The sequence below is a fragment of the Python bivittatus genome, unplaced genomic scaffold (genome assembly GCF_059951505.1).
Source record: "Python bivittatus isolate LINGU-HERP-01145 unplaced genomic scaffold, Pbiv_v1 ctg000200_np1212, whole genome shotgun sequence".
NCBI lineage: Eukaryota > Metazoa > Chordata > Lepidosauria > Squamata > Pythonidae > Python > Python bivittatus.
This window is the reverse complement of record NW_028277040.1, coordinates 17,243,305-17,265,506: the sequence shown is the minus strand read 5'-3', so window position 1 is coordinate 17,265,506 and position 22,202 is coordinate 17,243,305. Positions and strand designations below refer to the sequence as shown.

Sequence of the window (22,202 nt, the reverse complement as noted above, 5' to 3'; positions counted from 1 at the left end):
ATGTCCGAAACACATAATTGCACTTTAAATAACTTGCTAGTTTTACCCATTTTTTAAAAAAAGATACCAAAACCAGTTCAATTTCACAGGTAATAATAATTAATCTTGCACTCATCTCTTATGGAAACATCAGCATAAACTGACATCTATCTGACATATTTATTCACACTGCAGAAATAGAGGGTTACTTTCATGAACCATAATGAATTATTTCTGTGCATTGATGAGCTACACATTGTTTCCTTGCTTGCTTGTTTTGAAAAATAAAACATCACTGGTTTTGGGGGTGAAAGATGTTTGACAGACTGAAGAAACATGTGGATTGAAATTCTGAATCACTTTACAGTTTCTCACAGTAAAAGGGTGCCTTGTGGAGAAATAGTTAAGGAGAGTCAAAAGCTTGAGAATGCGTTGAGCAGGAAATGTCTCATAAGTCAAGTGATGAATTAAGAACAAGAACTTGCTAGAAACAGACATAGGCTTATGAAATTAATGGAATCAAAATGTGGTTGGAAATCAAGATAGATTTTTAATTTACAGCCAATTGAGCTGAATGACCGTTATTCCTAAGTGGGTAGAAGAATATGAATTTTACAGCTGTCACACTTTTTTTTTTTGTGAATTACATTGTGTTGATCTCCATTCAGTGCTTCCACAGTGAAATTAAGATCTTCATAGACTCAGATTTTTACAGTGCCCTTACTTGATAGAGTGTCTAGCAGTGTTTTACCAACTGAGGGATGATTTTTCTTAATAATAGAAGAAGGAAGAAAAAAACTACTTATACTACCATGCACAATGTTTCTTCAAAGCATTATGAGCCCCAATTTATGTTGGGGCTCATAATCAGAATATAATGTGCTGCAAAATTTTATATCAGGACTCAATCTTTTCCCCTTTCTGTTGAACCCTGAAAATAATGGTATGCTCCACCCCATCATAGGAATTATAGTGTAATGAGAGGATCAATTTAATGTACCCTTGCAACATAATATGGTGGACATTTTCTCAGAAAAGGCTACTACGCAGGGATTGCTTCCAAGAAAGTGTGAATAGAACAGTACTTCACACTTGCTTAGATTGGACTTTCAGCTGCATTATTTGAGTTGTAATTCTGCACATATTTCCCTGAAAGTAAAATCTACTGAATTCACCAGAGACTGACTTCAGAGTAAGCTTATGCTGTCTTTATGTTATTATATAGTTCTTCTTCTAATTGTGTTTTCCTATCCCATAGAAATAGATGAGAAGAGAATGAACAACAACTCCCAAGATGAAGTAAGTTAATTGCAGTTTAAGAAATAAACCGCTGTTGCATTGTCTGACAAACATTCAGAAACATCTTAATTCTTTCCTTCTTGTACTGCAGCAGAGATAATAATTCTTAAATTGTCTTTTGGGATATACAGGTGGTAGAAGACATCAACAGTGCAATGACATTTATTGAGTAAAGTCAGCCTTCTGATCTTAATTTTTTTTTTTAAAGATAATGCTGCCCTCTGAGTCTCTGCATGACTGTCTGCTTTGGCTCTGGCTTAATCAGTTTCCTTGAAGGCTGGGGAGGACGGCAGGAAAATCTGCTCCATCTTTGCTTAAATTCTGAGGGCCTTCTGCACACTCAAACTAGATATTTGAATTGAGCATAGGTCTGAGGCTCATGAATAGGCTCATTCTGACACCTAAACTAGGATTACCAAATCTGAGCTGCAAAATCCTAGACAACCACTAGATCGCAGCAAAGATTTGGATTTTTCTATATCTCTTTGCTGGCACCTAGTGGTTGCCTGGAAGCATGACTTCAAAATTAATTCGGGAAAAAAAAAAGATCTCCAAGCAGTTAGATATGAAAAACATTTTTTAATACCTGAAAGGCTGTATCCTTCCACTAATTACTAAAAAGATTTACTTCATGTGAAATGTATATGCTGAGAATTAAATCATGTAATAAATGTAATAAATTATTATTATTATTATTATTATTATTATTATTATTATTATTCTGTAAAGAGATGGAGGCTACAAAAATATTGCACTGGCATATTCCATTTTCTAGCCAACCATGCCCTCTTTCCAAGATACTCCATGCCATTCCTGTGTTTTCTCCTTCCCCCATCAATCAGTACTTTATGTGTAATCCTCACTATACAGTTTTGGATAACATCCACCTTTGTTTAATGTACTTCTTAAATTACAAACCTTCCCCCAAGACGACTAACGTCTTCCTTTTGTGTATCAGTGATGCTGTTTTAATCATATAAGAATCCAGGCTTGTCTCTGAATTTTAAAAATTGAAGAAATTATAGAAAATAGAAGGAATAAAGAGAATTATCCAGACAACATAATGTCATCTCTGAAGTGGGTTTCACCCAACTTTCTGTGCTCTATATGATATGTTCCAGACCAATTTAATTTTTACTGAAAGTTGAGACGGGCCAGCATTGCTTTTAATAGCAAGATACATTATTGATTTTTTTTTCCAGATTTAGGTCCAAACATTTAAAAGCATTCAGTGATGACAATCAACATCCCATCATGCAATAAATATAATTAGCACTCTCTGACTGCATCCAATCATTTATTCATAAAAAGCATCTTTCCATCCATTAACATAAAATGTTATGAGCCACTTTAAATTTCACAGGCCAGGTTATAGAGCGGCTGAATCTTCACTGATTAGAACAGGTATCCTCAAAATATACTTGGTGAATATATAACAGCCTCAACTCTCTTTGGAAATGGGATATGGTGTTTTAAGTTGAGATTCTCTAAAGAAGTAATATGAACAGTTATTATTTCATAACGCTGAAGTGCCATTAGCTGAACTCAGTGGTGTTTTATTTATTTATTTGTTTACAATTATAGTTGGGCTGCCTAGTTGAGCAGCTTTAAAAATCTGGTGCTAACTTCCAGCTTTTGGGAACAAAGCTTTCAAAGAAGAAACAAAAAAAGAGCGGTGCAATCAGTTGGTAGACACTGTAGGAGGAGGGCTATGTTAGTCCCTGATGGCATCTGATGAAGCGTGAGCTCATGAAAGCTGATGCCTTTTAATAAAATTTGTTAGTTGGAAAAGATGCTACCAACTTCCTTCTGATTTTTTGCAATCGGATTGTGTACTAAAATAAAAGGAAATAAAGGATGTGGCCTTCCCCTAAAATATTTATATCAATTTTGAAATTTCTCAAAGTCAAATAAGGAACAGATTTTTTTAAAAATTTATTAAACCAATTTATATAGCTGCCCATCTCACCACAGGTGACTCTGGGCTGCGTACCACAAAGCTAAAAGCAGTCCATAAATACATTAAACATATAAAAATAGAATAGAGAATAAAAGGATGTTAAAAATAAGGGAGCCATCTCACTAATTCCCCCATCCCCTGGGGTCCCCAGGCCTGCTGGCATAACCAGGTCTTGAGGGACCTCCAGAAGCTCAACAATGATGAGGTCAGCCTCACTTCAAGGGGGAGAAGATTCCACAGCGCGGGCACCACAGCAGCATAAGAAAGAAAATACTGCAGTGCAACCACTGCAGCAGAGCAGACCAAGATGATGCCTCAAGACCAAACCCAAGAGTATGGGCCTGTGTTGAGAAAAGGACCTACAGAAGCCCATCTCTGTAGTCTGGTGTGTGATGCCTCGCTTAGCTCTTGATTGTGCTAAAAGGTCATTCTTTTTATTGACAGTCACAGAACGCCTCCCCCAAACAGAGGAAGCAGAGTGTCTATACTGCGCCTGCCATGAAAGGTACTGTCCAGGTACTGTTTCTTCTTATGCAAACGCCTCTTGGTTCATCCCTGCTGAGTGTGGCATGTCACCAACTCTCTGCTGGTCTGTCATTACCTGAGAACTTCATAATCATATGGAGGGAAAAGAGCCACCTGTCTATGATGCTGGTCTCCAGAGATGGATTGAAAGGAAGGGAATGCAGAAAGGCTAGGAAAAAAATTAGGCCTTTCTGGTACAGGTGAAGGATGGGCTCCTCCCTCATTCCTTTCCTAGCAATAATCTTATTTCCATATTTATTTCTTTATTTAACTTATAGGGCTGTCCACTTGCCAGACAACTCTGGGTGGCTAGCAATCCATTAATTAATTATTTATTAATCCAATAATAAATAATTGTTTAAAAAATTAAAACCACAGATCATACCCAGAGTGATATAGAAACCATACATCACCAACGACGGGCTCTGCAATCATCCTGGCCTATTGCTTGGGGGAAGAACCAGGTCTTCAATGCCTTATGAAAGGCTAGCAGAGTTGGGGCATCTGAACTCAGGGTGGGGTGGGGAGATTGCTGTTCCATAGGGGCTGCAACAGAGAAGTCACTCTTCCTGGGTCCTCTTAGATGGCATTGTCTGATAGAAGGGATCTGTCTTTTACCTTGTCAGATTTCAGGAGACAGGCATAATTTTTTTTAAACAGTTTCTAATAAAATAACTATGACCTATCTCACAATGATAGATACCACTTTTTCAGAGGAGGGCAATAATACTCCTGCATAAATCTCCCTTGGTGTCTGTCATGTTCCTTGTTCTATCTGCCTTTATATTTTAAATCTTTCTTTAATTTAAAAAAAATATGGGAAGCTAGCATGGCTCAAGGCAAAACATTAGCTTTTAGCATTAGAGGAGATTGTTATATTTTATTACTCCCAAATAGTGGTTCTTAACTGTGCTGAATTTCCTCAGATACTCATTCCTAATCTCTTTAACTATAGATTCTGATTCATTTTATTTCTGGTACAATCAATGGACTTGATTGAGGACCATGATACTTCTCTAGTTTTGGTCTTGATTATTGCAGAGATGCTATATTATGCACCTAAAAAATCAAAGCAAGGGCTACACATTCCACAAAATGAGTTTATATATGTACCATACCTATAAAGTGGAAATGCTATTATTTACTGTAGTCTTCTTTAATCTTCAGATATAACATAAATCCCCTAAATAAAGTCAGGTGCACAAAAGCACTATCTGGTAAGTTGAGCCCAAGATTTGCCACACAGGAGCGGAGGTGGATCTTTTAGTACCGATCCAAACATCTTTGAGATTGATCAAGCATTCCTGAGCATAGGAGTGCCCTGTTCCCTTGGCAACTTTCCAGCTGGTTGAAACAATCACTCTGGCTAATGCTAATATTGTTCATGGAAGAATGGAGAGGCTGCCTTCAGTCCCCTTTCTCCAAGCTGCACACACTATCCAACTGCTCTAACAGTGTGCAAAGCAAGCTTTTGTATATGCCAGGGATTTATTTATTTTGCTAGATTTACATCCTCCAGGAGCTTCAGGAAGTATACTGAGCAGTTCATCCTCCAACATTTCCCTTACAGCCCTGTAAGTTGGGTTGGCAGACACAGCATGATTTATCCAAAGTCACTCAGTAATCTTCCCTTGCTGAAGGCAGAAGGAACCAGTGCCTTAACCACTAGACCACACTGGCTTTCTTCACTGGCCATGCTTGATTGACAAGACTCCCTTAGTTCTGTCATCAGAGCCTCCAAGGTATCTGAAACCCAGAACCAGTTTCTGCCATCAATTCCAAAGCAAGGATCGGTGTTTAATTTTTCTTTCAATGCATTTCTTTTCACCAAACTAATAGGAAGAAAGATAGGGTCCCCCCCCCTTTTTTTTTTTTACAGTTTAGGGGCCAGTCTTGGGAAGACAAGGATTGTGGACTCTGTGTGTCCAGAGCCACTCCCAGTGTGCTGCTCAGCTTATCCCCAGCAAACCTCTCTTCCTCTTTCTCCAAAATCAGAAACAAACTGGCCTCCCTGGAGCCTGGGACTGGGGGGAACACCTGATGTCAGATTCACCCTTGATTTTCTGCCCATGGGGCAAGAGAATGCCATCAGACCTCCTTACAGACTATAGGGTTGGAGCCTTAGGTATTTAACACCCTACTTAGTTAATATTTGGGGGATATGATTTCAAACTCTTTAGTTGTGTTAGCTTAATGAAAAACAATAGGAGTCTTTAGAGCAGAAGCAGGCAACCCATCTCTTGTGGATCCCAGATGACCTCAGCAACCCATTTTCACCCCACAGCACCGAGATTACCTTGCCAAAAGTCAGTATCAACATGAAAAAAGATTCAGTAACATGATTTCAAACTACTTGGGGTTTGGGGGGGAGGGTTTGGGGGGGTCATTAAGGGTGGGAAAAGTAATAGTTTGGCCCCAAAGCCTCCTATTTCCATTCCCACACTTAAGTTGCCCAAACGCAAAATACTGATTGAAAAAGAGACCACTTTGGGGTTTGGAGTAGGGGATTTCATAGTGGAATTGGTAGTGGGACATCTTTGGAAGGCAGGAAAAAAAGACTTAAAAAGGACCAATTTCAGCCACATCACTGCATTACATCCCTCCTAGCCACATCACTCCTACATCCCTCCTAGGAAGTCTGGAGAATGAATTGCCCCCAATCCTTTAGAAATTACCTACCTCAGATTTAGAGAAATAACTTTCATTCATGTATTTGAACTGACCGGAAGAAAAAGAAGAAAAACATCTTGATGCTATTACTATTAAGAATAGCAACCAAGAGCCCTAATGTTCCTTGCACACAAACCTTGGTACTCTGGGCTCCTTTTTACATTTTGTAAACATTGTTTTTATTTTAAACAAAATTAAAAAGGAGTATGCCCTCATGCTCATTTTTGTTTCCAATAATGTTCTTAGATTCTATATAGACCTAGAGCTCCTTTAGAAAATAAACATGATTGGCTTCAGCCCAGTCCTTTGCTTGCATCTATGCCTGCCTGCCCATCCAGGGGGAAAAAAAAGGCCCAAGAGAAGTTGGGAAGTTGGCAATGAGCTTCTGGGGATGGGGGTGCTGTAGAATGGATGAAGAGAAACCTCGCCAGTTTGTTTTCTAATTTTGTGGCTGGCCATGACCACAGTGGTAGCCATGATGTGAACCAGGAGAACTCCTCAGCAGGACTTTCTTTAAGAACCCACCAAGCTCTCAGGATGTTAACATGTCTACTTGCTGCGTCAATCATACGTTATATGTGTTGTAGTTTGTTTTGTCACCTGTGGATAAGATCAGGAACTGGAACCTGTATCTGGATAACTCATTCTCACTTTACTCTTTGAGTGAATGTGTCTCAGCTGGATGCTGATAGAGTGATAATGACTACCTTGCATCACCTATGGGGACCTCCCTTTTCTTGAATTTGAATTCAACCCCCGGGGCAGGCTGGCTTTGATCAGCAAGTTTTGATCTGTGCACCAAAACTAGCTAATGCATTCAAATCATCTTTGCTGGATGATAGACGGAATGCCCAAGCAAAGCCAATGAATGTTGAATTGAACCTAACATACACATAAAATCTTAAAACAGTGTTAACACCCATATCTCTTTCCCAGCCTTAAAACAGAATATTTTAAGCAGAAAGGATAAATGGTGCCATATTATATTGTCTGGCCTGCTAAGCTGGTATAAGAAACTCAGCATATCCTTCAATCTGTTGAACTACTAAGGAAGCAACATCTCTACTCTCTCCATATATGGCATAGAACTGATTTTGTTGTTGTGGTTGTTTAGCCCTCTATGACTGACTGATTGATTGATTGATTGATTGATTGATTGCCTAATGGAACTGAGGAGTTGTCTAAATTTAGAGAGAGTTCCTTCCTGTATTGGAAATTGCAATAAGGCATCAATAGCATGCCAAAGTATGACTGATATCTCACAAATTCATTTTTTTTCTCCCTCTCCAAACTCCTTCTGGTGTATTTTGGTTTCCTCTGCATTTTTGCATGGTATCAGCAAATAGACATTTAAGCGGGAAATGGCTTACTCTTCTACGCACGTGTGCATTTTACTGGAATACAGCACCCTGGAAAAATCAATGTGAGTGCTATTGATTGCAGAGTGAGGCGGATAGCAGCCTACAGAACTATTCAGGGCAGGATATTTGAGCAGATTATATTTCTGTGCTTAATGGATGTTGGGAGACACCTTCACTGTTCAAAAGGCCTCTACATTTCTGCTCTCCCTGATGATGCTGATTGCCTTCTTCCAATATGTGGTTAGCAAAGATATCAGATTGGGTTTCTGTTTTTAGGAGATTAAAAAAAATGTTCACAACATCATGTTTCCCATGTCCTGGCCAAACAATTCACCTCCCTTATATACATACGTACACATACAGTCTTCCTCTCAGCCACCTACACATATTGTACAGTACTGATGTGATGATGCAGAGTTGGAGAAAAAATGTTCTAAAGGCAAACTCTGACCATCTGGGCATGCTCACTAAATTTAGTAAGAGAAACAATTTTAATTTGTTGTAAGCTCTGAATCCTGCATACAGATTAGAACTTCTTTCTCCTGCTCTCCATAGATCCTTGCCACTAGTTTCAGCTCTTGGGTGGAAGTTCCTCTCTCATCAAGGAGTGCATGAAAATTAGACATCAGAGAAAAATCAGAAAGAGAACTCTTCTTTTTCATAATTGAGACACCCCTAATCATTTCCCGACTTTCAGGACACTTTTTTGGGGGGGTGATTTGCCATTACATGGTGTGGATTGTTGGAGAAAAACATCAAAATATATTTGGTATTCCAAACCCAGAATGAGGATGATACAAATTCCACCCTAATTCCCATAGCCCATTAAAAAAAAAAAAACCACCAAAAACTGGCTACCTTTTCTATTATCTACTTCATAGGATTGTTGCTATGGAGGAAAATTAGAGGAGGGAATGTTATATATATATTACCTTGAACTCTTGAATGAAAGGCAGAATAAGAAGCTAATAAACAAACTTTGTTAGAGAAGAAATAGAATAAAAATGGATTTATTTATTTAAAAGACACATACGAGTAGTCCTCACTTAATGTTCACAATTGTGACTGGTAACTCCATCACTAAGCAACATGGTCATTAAGTGAAGCATCACATGACCACGCCAGACTTACAGCATCAGTTCTGCTGCAGTCATTAATTGAATCACCTGCGGTCGTTAGATGCAATGTCACGTGATCACCATTTGCGACTTCCTGCCGCTTCTCCATTGACTTTGCTTGTCAGAAGCCGGCAGTGAAGATTGCAAATGGCGATCATGTGACCATGGGATGCTGCGACTGTCATAAATACACACTGGTTGCAAATCACCCAAATCGCAATCACATGACCACAGGGATGCTGCAATGGTCGTAAGTTCAAGGACCAGTCAAAACACTACTTTTTCAGCTCCTTAGCAAGTTTGAACTTACTAAAGTTGCTAAACAGGGCAGTTGTTAACTGAGGACTAACACAGGGCAGCTCACAGAACAACAATACAAATATAAAAACTATAAAAACCATAACAGAAACTCCTGGTGCCCCAAAGGCAACATCTCCCCACATATCCACATTCAGCTGTACTAGGCTCCAGCCTCACTCTCCCTAAAACATTTGTAGGAAGAGCAAGAGTTGTTTGGAGACTGGAGGAAAGTTGTCCAACATGGTCAGGTCCAAGAATGGCCTCTTGAGAAGGCAGGCAGCACACCCCCTCCCAGTGAGAGATTAATCACTGCTTGGACCCAGCTACTTCCCAGAAGGCCTTAACCGACCAAAAGGGACATGGGTCCAGAATATAGATGGCAGAAGTCACAGCCCTGAGGACCCTGTCTACTTCCTTGGGAGCAACTGGCTCAAACTTTTCCCAGATAACTGAGTACAGATGTGCCTTAGTCACTTCCCTAGGATGTGCCCAGCTGGTGTCCAACTGTGAGCAAAGTTGAGCGACTTTACCCAACAGATGCCAAGAATATTCTAAGATGTTCTCTCAGAAGTAGAATAAGTATAAGAATAATGTATGCTATACCTAGATCACGCTAGTAGGAGAAAATATTTTAAAATTCCCAGTTGTTCTTATCCCCTCATAGATACAAGGACATGATCTGTTATAAAATACCTGTTTTAACTTCCCATCTATAACTGCTGATTCTTAGTTATAGAAAAATTGGCCAAGGGGATGATTTTCAAATGTGTTAGAGGTTGTGCAGTCGGGCTACAAAAATGTGTTTATTTCTACTTAACTGTTGCCGTGATAGTTTGCTATGTTAAACTTTTTTTAAAAAAATATTCTTTCATTAATTTTTCTGTGCATTTGGATAGATGGTACTTAACTGACACCACATCTATTTCTGTAGCCCTAGGGCTAAAATAAAGAAACAAGATCTTCTTTCAATTTCCCATTGTTCTAAATAGTTCGTTTTATCTTAAGTTCAAAACAAAGTCTTTTGTTCCAAGTTTGAAATACTCAAAATGGCCATTTCAAGCTTGGAATGTTTTGCACAATACCAGTTATAAGAATCGAAGCAGCTTCTGCTGAAAGTACTTGCTTTGTACATGAGCTGGCAAACCACAAGAGCAAAAACTGCTTGGAGCATTTAGAACAATTGAAGTTCGGAAGTTCTATTCGTACAGATTCTCGTTCAAGCAAAAAAAAAAAAAAAAGGGGGAATCTTTGCTGTTCAAATGCTGAAAAAAGCAAAAGTGACTCTAGAAGTCTCCGGAAATAGGGTGAAAAGGTGACGTTTGCCTTTATGCCTTAATACAGTAAAGGCCTCTGGGTTAACCCTTTAGGGATTCTTTTGGTACAGAAAGTCACCACTGTGGCTGAATTTAGGCAGATCTGTATATGTGCGCCTGTGTGTAACGTCATACAGCAAAGCAGAAAGAATATAAATCACGTACAAATGAATTAAAGCCAATTCTGAGGCTATTGTGGAGATATCGCAGTTGATATTTTGGACTGCAACTAATTTTTCCTCTCCACGAATGGAATAAAACCTTCCAAAACTGGAATGAAATCTTTGGATCCAGTTGATCTTGTTGGAATGCGTATTGCAGTTGATAAAGTAAAACAAGCTGGGAAACAAGTGTTTGAGACAACGAACCTAAAAGACTGGTGTATTGGAATAGTTCCTTATAAAATCAATCATATCAAGGGAAAGAAAAGATCTTGGAACAGGGAATGAGAAAAAACCAGTAGACTTAACAGAAATTTCCCTAAACATGACTAGATATCACAGACTGAAAACTGCTTCTGTTTATATGACTATATAAACAGAAAATCTCAAGATTTCAGGGATTATGAATTAGGGATATAAAGTAAGCACATGTGCATATATACGTACATGCTTGCTATGTCAATTCTACTTTTTGTCAGGCTGCCTTCTCAGCGAAAGGCAATGTTTGGTTAAATAGAGACGTTTGGGTAGGAACATATCAAAGCAAAGACTTTCTGTGTCAAGGCTATCAGCGTGGCCACAGTTAAGATGGATTCCTTATGCTTAGTTGGAAGGTGGCTTGCTCTTTAGGGACAAAGCGCCCTCTAGTGGTTCATAGAGCTTGCTGCACTTGCAGTCTCTGCCCCCACCCCCCAAAAAAAGCTGTAGAGGGCTAGATTCTCATTGTTGATAGAGAGAACGGTGATTCTTCAGAGCAAGTCTAGAAATTCAGTCGGTTATAAAGAGGACTTATCTTCACTTGTGACTTGTGCGGGCAGCCACAAGCAGCCCTGCTTCTTGATGTGTCAGATGTGACGTCAATCATCTCTGGACATGTACAGGTGACTTATCTCCAGCAAAGGGAACCAAGGCTATCTGAAGGGACAGCCTCTGCAGTCTGGGAGGGGTCAAAAAATCCTCCAGTTGTATGCATTTATTTATTTACTTGATTTATAGGCTACCCAACTCCACTGCAACCCTGGAGCAGCAGGCAATATAAAATGTAATGACCCTGAAAGGAACATCTGGATAAACAACAGAGTCCAGTAACAAATCATCCTGTAAAGGGCCCACCACCTACTCTAGCCTAAGGTCTGGTAAAACAAGCCAGGTTTTAAGGGCTTTTTAAATATGGTCAGGTTGAAGGCCAAATATTTCTTTGGGAGAATGCCAGGACAGAGAAGGTCCACTTCTTGGGTCCCATCAGGTGGGCATCACTTAATCAGTGGGACTCAGAACATGCTGACTGCTGGATGGACAGAAACTATGGAAGACAGACGGTCCCTCAGATAAACAGACCCATTACCCACCTACCCCTAAAAGGCAGGACAATCAAAGATCAGTGGCAGGGTTCTATGTAGAACTTTCTGGACCTTAACAAACCTCTCAAATGCCCCCCCCCGGATGAGTCATCAGTTCAAGAGCTAATGGCTACATGCCAGGGAGCAGACCTTTAAGGTGCTCTCTTGGAAGGGGTTAGAGTGGAGACAGCAGGTATTCTGTCAATACCTGTCAATACCTGTCAACACCTGTCAATACCAGGGCTACCAGATCGGGCATGCAGAAATCTGGACAGAGAGCTGGGCATTTCCTGTGCTCCCTTGATTGTCATCTAGGGAGTGAGGTAGGCACCTGCATCCTGCTTTGGCCTACACCTATCATCCTACTTTAAGCACATTTGGATCCTTGGATCCAGACCAGGGTGGAAGTTTCCACAAACCACGCGGGTGATTTCCAACTGGAAACCGTGCCACTAAATTTCAGCAGTGCAACTGGAAGAGTTCATGCAGGTTGAAAACAGGTTGGGGGAATACATGTGTCCCTCTCGCTGTAGGTGGCCTGGGCCTATCAGACAGGATGCCTTCCCACGGAGGACTCTCCGCAGGGAAGTAGGATGTACAGTCCCCTCTCTGCACAGTCACTTATTAGAATTCAAGGAAAGCTTCCACAACTGCCACTGGAAAACCTAAATTCCATGTGGGAAGGAAAGGACTTATTTTCCCATCGTGCCATAATCTCCATGAACGCTCAGGTCCTTGAAGAATGCCATCCTTCTCACCCATTTAATTTTTGCCTCTCTTGCAGCCACACTGGGAAGGGGGGATGGCAGAGTGGGATGGAGTGGATGCCCTCAACGCAATCCATCTGCAGTGGCTCTGATCCCCACCAGGCCACTGCAAGTTTTTTCCTTCATCCAGGGTGGGAGGAAAGCCTGTGCAGTGGCTGGGAAGACATTTGCCCTGGAGGAGAGTTTGATTGGGTCAGCTGTGATCTGCTAATATGGCCATGGGATGATTTCAGAAGGATGGCTTCTGCACTGCCAATCTGTCAGCCCTTCAAGGTAGTCCAGACAAGAATCCAAAAGCATGAGTGCTAACACTATCTTTATTGAAAGGTTACAGTAACAGAACCTTGCAAGTCTGAAAGCGCTTCCCCCTCCCCTGCCTTTACTTTCCAGAGAACTAGGGAGAGTCCCTTCTGAGATACCGTCTCCACCCCATCCTTCCTTTGGACTCAGATGTCTCTTATCAGACCTGGCTGCAGCTCTTCCTCCTGTCTCCCAAGGTCATTCTCACAGCCCATTACACAATCCCAGGGTGTTTGTTCCAGGATCTTTTTTGTAATGTTCAACTGGGCCTAACTGGGCCCCCAACTGAACAGATCATGATAACCCAAGGATATTAAAAGCTGTTTTTATTCCATGACTGCACTGTGCTTAGTTATAAGCTTGTGACAGATATTGTATGTTTATTACTACAACCACTCTGGGGAGTGACAGGTCTGAATGGGCACACGTTGGTTTCAAGCCCCAAGTTCTGCAGCCTCTGTAAGCAACACAGATGATGCCAACTGGATTATAGCAGCCTTTAGACCCCCAAGAACCACCCCCTTATCAGGGACAGACCGTTACTATGAGGAATCTCTGTGCAAGATGAATTTCTGGTTCATATAATATTGCTAAGCAGTAAACCAGAAGAAGCTGGGCTCCAGCCATAAACCATTGTTTCTGAGTCAAACTGATGGCATGATGGCTTAGCATTTTGTGTAGTTCAGGGCACAAAATTGCTCAGTGCTGCTGTATGTGAGTCACGCTGGAAATTATAAGGTAGTGAAGGACTTCGATGTGAGGTTACTTCTGCTCATGCAGGTTTTAGCATCAAAGCCCAAACCCCCAGTACACTGTATCTCTTAATCAGAGGATTGCACAGAATATATTATTTTCCAATAACCAAACTCAAATCTTTGTGGGCAGATGTTCCTGTAAATCTACTTCAAGTCTCCGTATCAGCTTGTAGGTGCATTATAGAAAGGATGTACAGACACCACAATTGAACTAACTCTGGCCATGTGATACATTTTGCTGAATTCTCAACATTGCAGTTTCCTGAACACGTGAGTTAAAAATCAGTGCAGGGCCTAGTTTCTTGCTTACACTTTCCGCTGCTTGTGATAGTCAGACTCTGACTTTTTCTATGAGGCACTGAGGCGTATTTCCAAGCTCCTTCTCTGGCTCACATGGGAAATAGTCCAGGTGCTGCTTGTTCCCCTATTGTGTTCAGGACAAAATGTGGCAAAGTCACAGACCTATATTTAAAATGAGTTTATCTTCCATAAATGTACATTTTTCCCCACTTCTTCTTTCCATCACCCCTTTCCATCCTGATGTACAAGCCTGTGTTTAGCTAAATATTTGGCTCTCTCCAAGGGAATGGAATTAGTCTCATTTTATTTGTGCTCACTTGCACATTTAGTTTTTGACACCTTTGTTTATTGGCGGTGCTCTGCAGATCTATCTTCGGGGGGGGGGGGAATTAAAAAACACACACACACACACACAGGGCAGTTGTTATTTTGGGCAGCCTAGTATGAAAGTCAGAGTGCTGCTTTACTATGCGGAAACCTGGCAGCCTTTCCAGTGTATCATCTTAGTCCACTGGTGCCTTGTAACAGGATAAACTAATCCTGAGAAATGTATACAAAAGAAATATTGTTGTTTGGGGCATTTTGCTCCCCACCTCCAGTCGTTTGCAAATGTCACTTACTTCTTTATCAGTACCCATCCTGTCTTGTTTGGCTCATTCAGCGCAAAAGAGAGTTTCGCCGGATCCTGCTGCTCACCCTGTGCCCAATGATGGGCGCCCACCAGGGGAACAGATTCTTTCTGCAACTGATTTGAAGAGCAGGGGAGGGACAAGGAGGGAGGAGAAGAAGAGGAATTCCAATTGCATACGTGGATCTGAATTTGTGCATAAATAGCTATCTGCATCTTGTACCAGACAGTCAATTGTTCCTTCCATACCTCAGTCTGAAATAAGGAAACATGAGCTATAGCCTAATGGACAGTGGTAGATTCACCAGCCCTATAACTGAGTCCATCTACCTGCTGCTAGTCATCCTCTTCATTCCTTCTACCTTTCCCAACATTATGGACTTCTCAAGGGACCTAGGTCTTCAGATGACGTGCTCAAAAGTTGATAAATTGAGGCTGGCCATTTGTACCTCAAGTGAGAACTCTGGACTGACTTATTCTATAATCCATTTATTTGTTTTCCTGGCTATCTATCCACGGCATTTTCAGGAATCTTCTCCATACCAAAGTTCAAAAGCGTCAATACAGTACTCTTTCCATCCTGCTTCTTCAAAATCCAACATTTGCTTCCATAGAGTGACACAGGGAATACCATAGTTTGCACAATGAATGAATGAATGCTTCAATGCTTCTCTTAGCACTTTTTAAATGTGATGAGGGTGAGCAGGGAATTGAATCCATATCACCTGGAATAATGAAATGAGATATAGACCAGGCAGTTGTTGGTTATTCTCCTACCAGTCAAGCCGAGGCAGGAAAAGCAGTGGACCCTTTGCTGAGGCAAGAAAGGGGTCAGAAGCACTCTTGGTCTCTCATTTGGAAAGGAAGCAGGAGACCTTGGAGCAGGCAGAGAGACGCAGTCAACAAGGGTGGTTAAAGAATCAATTCACTGGTATTTTCTTCTGTTTTGCTCTTTCACATTGGAGTTCAAAGTTGCAGACAGGGGCAGTGCTGAGATATAAAGAAGCTTATAGTTCATCCTTATGGGAACAACCTGGAACAGCTTCAGACTTGCCCTTTTCTCTCCCTATAGCAATTCCAGATTTTAGGATATGAATCATCAATCATTTATTGATTCCATTCATACCCTGCTTTCCTCACAGGAATTTAAGGCAGTTTACATGGTTCTCCTCTCCCAACCCTCCATTTTAACATTACAACCACTCTGTGAGGAAGGTTACCTGGAAAGAGAGAGAGAGAGACGAGAGGGAGAGGGAGAGGGGGAGAAAGAGGGGGGGGGAGAGAAAGAGAGAGAGAGAGAGAGAGAGAAGGGTGACTGACTCAGTCACCCAGTGAATTTGTAGCTGTGCAGTCCTTATCCAAGACTTAATCACTTCACAGTACTAGCATTCCCCCTACTGTCATGGGGCGGGGTGGATGAGTGGAAGTACAACTCTATCCGTTTCCTTAAAGCAGTGTTTCTCAACCTTGGCAACTTTAAGACGTGTGGACTTTCTGTCCTGGGGCTACCACTTTCAGTGTTCTTTGCTAACATGCTGGCTGGGGAATTCTAGGAGTTGAAGTCCACACATCTTAAAATTGCCAAGGTTGAGAAACACTGCCTTAAAGAAATGAATTTATATTTTTTTAAAAAGCAGAACAAAACAAAATCCCTCCTGCAGAAACACAGTTAAGAGCATGCCAGAAGAAAAATATTTGAATTAGAAAAAAGTCCTGGATTTTAGCCCCAGCGTTCATGATGGGTGGGTGGGGATAATGCCTTCTCTGTTTTGTCTTTCCTTTAATTGCTAACTGTCAGATACACACAATAGCAGGAAGACTTTTAAAGTAAGAAGTAAGATTCTGACTCTGGGCAATTATAGGGAAGATGGAAAAGAGAACAACTTCTTCCCCAAGGGACATATTTCTTAAGGTTTCAAGTGCTGAAATGCAGCATATTTTCTTCATCTTGCAAGATCACAATTGCAGACAAGTTAGATTATACCCAGAGTAGAAATTATTTTGAACCATTTCAGTCTTGCTTTCTTTTATGAAGCATATCCCCACTTCTTCCATCCTACCATCGCAACCTAAGAGTCTGGATTAACAGCACACTTCTCCATGGCTCAGTTCTCTTCAAACATATCAACATGCAGGGAGGACTTTGGTAGAAGCAGGTTCTCTAAGCATCTCCACTTATATAAGGAGCTGTAGAAGGTCTTGACTAAGCTCAAAAAGCTAAGGGGTTGGACCTGGTGAGTATTTCAAAGGAAGACCGCCAAGAAATACAAACTAGACTGGGAAGTCAAGAAAACATCCTGAAGAAGGTAGTGGCAAACTACTTCTTTATTACTACCAAGGAAGCTACATGGAGGTGTCCATTAAGCAATGAGGAGTCAAACTCAACTCGAAGGAGATTTATCTTTCCCAAATAGACTGCAAGAAGACCATTTCCACCACTGAGCTTGACACAGTGGGCCTTCTGAAGGATTCTTCTACTCAGCACTCAATTTGTTGGAGAACGTAGATGTCCCACTCAGAGGAAGCTTTAGCTATAGGCAAAGGTAACTCTTCTACACAATAAATCCAGAAAACAGCTAAAGAATCTCTTAGAAGTCTCTTGCAGATTTAGTGACCCCAAACTGCCTAAACTATTTCAGGGCAAAACTGAATATAGCAAGACTAAACACTGAAATATTTTATCAAAGGAGATTTTATTAGGCAGGGTCAAAGACCCGGTTATGTTTTTCCATAGTTTGTAGAAACGTAGGTATATTTTCACTGTAAAAAACAACTAGGCAAGCTCTTTATGTAGAAAAGGAAAATTAATCCAATCTTTGGGTGGTTAGACTGAATGAGTGTGAGTAGACTGGTCTTCTCCAAGGACATCCCTTTCCTGGAACAGAATGGTGGATGGAGCCAACAGCAGAGAAGTAGGGAGGACGTGGTAGCCTGCTGTCTGGACTGAATACCTTGAAGGATGTTGCTTAAGGGTCTTAGTCCAGACCAGTTTTTCTTAAACTGGTTTAAACTTAAACTGCCAGGGCACAGGACAGGAGCAGCTTAAATGGTTAAGTGCAGATATTTCCTCAATCTCCTATAGAAGGCATATTGTATTAAAGCACCCGCTTCATGCAGAAGGTGAAAAAATCCTAAAAGGAAGATGACTGATTACTGTTGGCTGGCCTTGAGGCCCAGTTAGGTATGGAGGTTTGTCATACAGTTCATTCTTGTGTGGCTGATTTTTTTAAGGAAAAAAATCTACTGCACTGAGAAAAGACAGTGTAATCTTTTGCCCCTGCAGCGATCCTCATGGAGTTAGATCTCACATGCAGCCTTCTTGCAGATCAGTTTTCAAAACCTTAATAAATAAAGGAAACTTCACATTTGCATGTATGTGCTGGAGAACACTTTGTTCAAAGGAAACACTGAATGTAAGAAAGAAATTAAGTTTATTTTGCCTGATGCCACAATCACTATCATTGTACATTGTACAGAGGTGTCATAACTCACGGTGATTCCCGTGCTCTCTTTGGAGCCCTTCTGGATATTATCTGACCCATACATTTTGATGGAGGGAGTTGATTTACACTGAAATATCATGCAACTAGAGATCTCCTTCCTCCACCGAAATGAATGATGTATATCTGCTAAGTGGGATCACTCCATGGGTGTGCTGAAACTTGGCACCTATTGGTAACTATGGAATCAATTCATCCATAGGTAGTGAAATTTGTATTACATGAATGTATAAGCCTCCTTCCGTGCTCATGGTTTGGGTATAGGTTGAACATATGCATTATTTTAAATCTGAGGAATATTTAGTAAAGTTGAAGCACATTGTTTAATGCTTATTCAATTTAAATTTCTTCTACTTTGGTTGGATGAACTAAACCAGATGTCAAGTTTTCAGATTCCCTGTTGGAGACACTGTAATCTGGATGCAAAATGCGGGAAGTTATCTTATTTGCACAGATAATTTATCCTGAATATGGAAAGAAGTTTTGAGGGGGTGACTTAATCTAACATGCATCAATAGCACAGAGTGTTATTCATGTCTCCTTATACACAATGGCTGGCGTTCTAGCTCTCCTTCATCAACACATATTGGATTAATTAAATTATCTACAGTGAAATCAAAGACTTCAAGGAAAGGAGGAGAGAATAACAAACGTTATATATGAAGCAAAATAAGTCTCAAATATTGAGGTATTCTTTCTTGTATTTCTGACTTTGGGGGAATGTTGAGCAGAGTAATTTTGAAGGAATGAACCTAAGGTTGCAATTGGGATGGGGTAGAAAAGAAAGATGGATCCAGGGAAATCATAGTACTATTTTGGGCCTTGCCAGAAGACCGATGGCAACAAATGAAAAATATCCCTAAACAAAAACAAAATTTTGAGTTTGGAGTCTGTAATGAGGAGCACAGGCTGAGCAGAGGACAAGAGGGGTAGCAGGGCATGAGAAGAGAGGAGCCACAGCAGGCTCAGGGTCATTTAATGCTGCAGCAGAGAAATACAGGGCAGGGTGGGAACAAATTAGGAGAGGACTAATAGCATTTTTAATTACCTGGGGGTTTTTAACAGTTGTTTTCAAGTATGAAATTTACCTTACACAGGACTACCATATCTGGGTGGCAAAAATTCAGGGGACCATGAGACCGCCCCAAAGAGTTAGAGTTTTCTGCAGCCCCTAACAGACATCCAGAGTTTGCAGAGATGGTAGCCCTACTTTCAGAATGATTGACCAAGAGCCATGTTCTGCAAATCAGATTACCATCAGTTTACCCGTTTAAATGTATTATGTAGAAGAAGGGAATAAAGGGCTGCAGTTTAAAGATGGTCCCACCAAAACTAAAAATAAAAAGTAGATGAGCAGAAAAATCTTATTTCATGCTATCTGACATATCTGTAAATGTAGCTTGACAGGATTGAAATCAGTATAGAAAGATGTTTACATCTCTCTCTCTTTCTCTTGGTTATTTTTTCTTTCATTGCTATTAGATAGGGGAGATACCATATTCATTCTAGTCAACAGAGCTGGCATCTCATCCAGTTACTAACCAGGACTGACCCTGCTTAGCTTCTGAGATCAGCTAAGGCTGGCTAGGTGCTTAGCCTTGTGGAAAAAAGAACAATGTTCTCTTTCACAATCCTCTGGTCTAATTCAGATGTCTTCCCTGTTATTGCTTTTGCTGTTGTTGCTATTGTTGTTATTACTAGTGCAAAAGAAAGAGAGGGAGGGAAAATGAGAGGTTGAGAGAAGCATCCATGCACTTCTGACATCAGACTCAATTCCATCTCTGTTTTAATCATGTAAAGGACTGAAAGGTAACATTGCCATTTTCATAACTCGCAATCCTTTTAAACTTTGCCATTCTGTGGTGGTTGTTAGCATGCTGGGCAGGATTGCGCATCAGAGTGCAAAAGCGAAATCTTAAATCTGGTCTTTATATTTACAGGAATTAAGCATCTAAAAAACCAGAAGGACTTGGCATTTCCAGAGGAAGAGGAAGGCGTCTGTGAAAGAGATGAGGAATAGAACCCTTAATGGCACCAAACGTCTTGGGAAAGAGCCTTGATTGTCAATTATGAAACTGCTAAACATTCAGTACTTACCGTGGAACTTTGTGGCTTATGTTCCTGACCTGAAACAGTCTTCATCGTGGTACCTAGGAAAAGGAAGGTTTTGCAGTGGAATTCATCATCTGCAGAACTGGCCTGGGGTACCGCCTTGGTGAAGATAGCCATTTCTTTTCTTGCCATGTCCTTTTCTTTGTAACGACTTAACCTATATGCCATATATGTAAATATATGGTTTCCAAAGGTGTTGGCTCTCCTGTCTTAAATTCCAAATGTGAGCTGCAGCCTAAAATCAGTTGTAAATAGTGCAGATTTAAATGCTACAAAATAAATATAATGTACATTTAGACTAAATGGTATTTTGTAGAGTCTTTCCAGCCAGCAAGAAAGCCAGGTTGGTGTGATTCCTTACAGATATTCTACAACATTTGGGAAGAATCTGTTTCCTCTTCTTATCCTCCAACCCTGGCTAAAGCAAGAACAGGCTGCTCAGAAACCTCTTCTGGCTTTTGCCTGGGTTAGAGATGTGGAGGAGGGGCTGAGGAGGAGAGCCCAGGGAAGGAAGGAAGCTGCTAGCTTTGCTCTGCTCCTAGGAGCAAGGGGGTCCAGTTACTTGCAGAGCAACTTCCAGAGACGTTGCCTGGGTCAAAATGTCTTGCCTGGGTCAAATTTTCATGGAAACAAAGCCTTTTCAGAATATTTGCACAACTCTGGTGTTTGGATGTGGGCAGGGAAGAAATATTGTTACTCTTTCTTAGTTGCAAAGGGGGGGGGGGAGTAAAGACTTCAATAGATTTTAAATTATTTTCACCTTATTTTTATGAGATTCTGGGGCATTTCTGCCTTGGGCTGCAAAAAACCAACCAACCAACCAAAACAGATTAGGGAAATGTAATTGTACAACTTCTAAGGAAAAATTATCACATGATCATAATCCTGGGAAGAGAGAAATTCTTTATCCAAATGGTCTCTTAATCTTTTAGAGATCTCCACGTTTCTTCACATGAGTGGCTGCAGACTGCAATTTACATTAAGTCCTAAACTGGTTAAATTGGTATTTTTCTTATAGATTACTTCAGAGATTTCCCTAATTTGCTCTGAGAACAAATTTCTCTGGTAAAATGCCATTAAGACATACGCAAAGATAACCTGAGCTTGACTCTGTCAAAGAAATGGGCCTCTAGCTTTGTAATTCTCAACTCAGAAAGTAGTGCATGATGTGGTCAGGAGGTTTATGGCAATTATGTGATCTGTAACAAACAGATCATTACACCTTCAAACCTCAGCACATAACATCATCATTGGACCCACTTTCATTTTGAATGTGTGTGATACACACCTTGATCTGTGAATCTAGCAAGAACCATGTTGAAGCCAATAGACCACATCTAGCTATTTTAAAGTGGCATTTTAAATGGGCCTTCAGTTCTTTTGATTTTAGGAGAACTCATTTCCACTTATCCATGGAATTTCCATCCTAAATAAATGACACTTACAGATGAGCAGCATAACAAGGACATTCAGTTGGTGACCTTGTACAGCTACATCCATTATACCTTTCTTTTCTAAATCACTAAGTCTACTTGTGATATAGCTTATGGGGAAGGAATGACAGTTTTGCAAAATATGTGGAACAAAGTGAATAGAGCCACAAGTATTTGAAGAGCCCTCAAAGATACACATTACACTTTATGCAATTGTTCAGTGACTTCCTCTTGGTTCTCATGGGAGGTAGGAGGCTAATGAAATGGTACAAATGAAATAAGCACTGAATCTTCACTTGAGAATAGTTCAGCTATGCTATTCAAGAAAGGAGAGCTCATGTGAACCCTTGTCATGCCATGCCCAAGGTAAATGCATTTTTT

The 22,202-nt window shown here is 40.6% G+C and overlaps 1 protein-coding gene across 2 annotated transcripts in view; it reads left to right on the top strand.

Annotated features, from left to right (window-relative positions):
- PPP1R1C (protein phosphatase 1 regulatory inhibitor subunit 1C) overlaps positions 1-20,740 on the top strand; it is a 38,048-nt gene extending 17,308 nt beyond the window's left edge. Inside the window, exons 3-5 of one of the 2 annotated variants that reach the window (XM_007422775.4) lie at positions 1,238-1,278; positions 3,683-3,743; positions 20,217-20,740. In XM_007422775.4, the coding sequence (XP_007422837.1) occupies positions 1,238-1,278; positions 3,683-3,743; positions 20,217-20,296 (182 nt within the window). In that variant the 3' untranslated portion in view covers positions 20,297-20,740. Of the gene's footprint in view, positions 1-1,237; positions 1,279-3,682; positions 3,755-20,216 lie in introns of both variants that reach the window. The other variant, XM_088135826.1, reaches the window with a different exon arrangement.
- Positions 20,741-22,202: the final 1,462 nt, after the last annotated feature.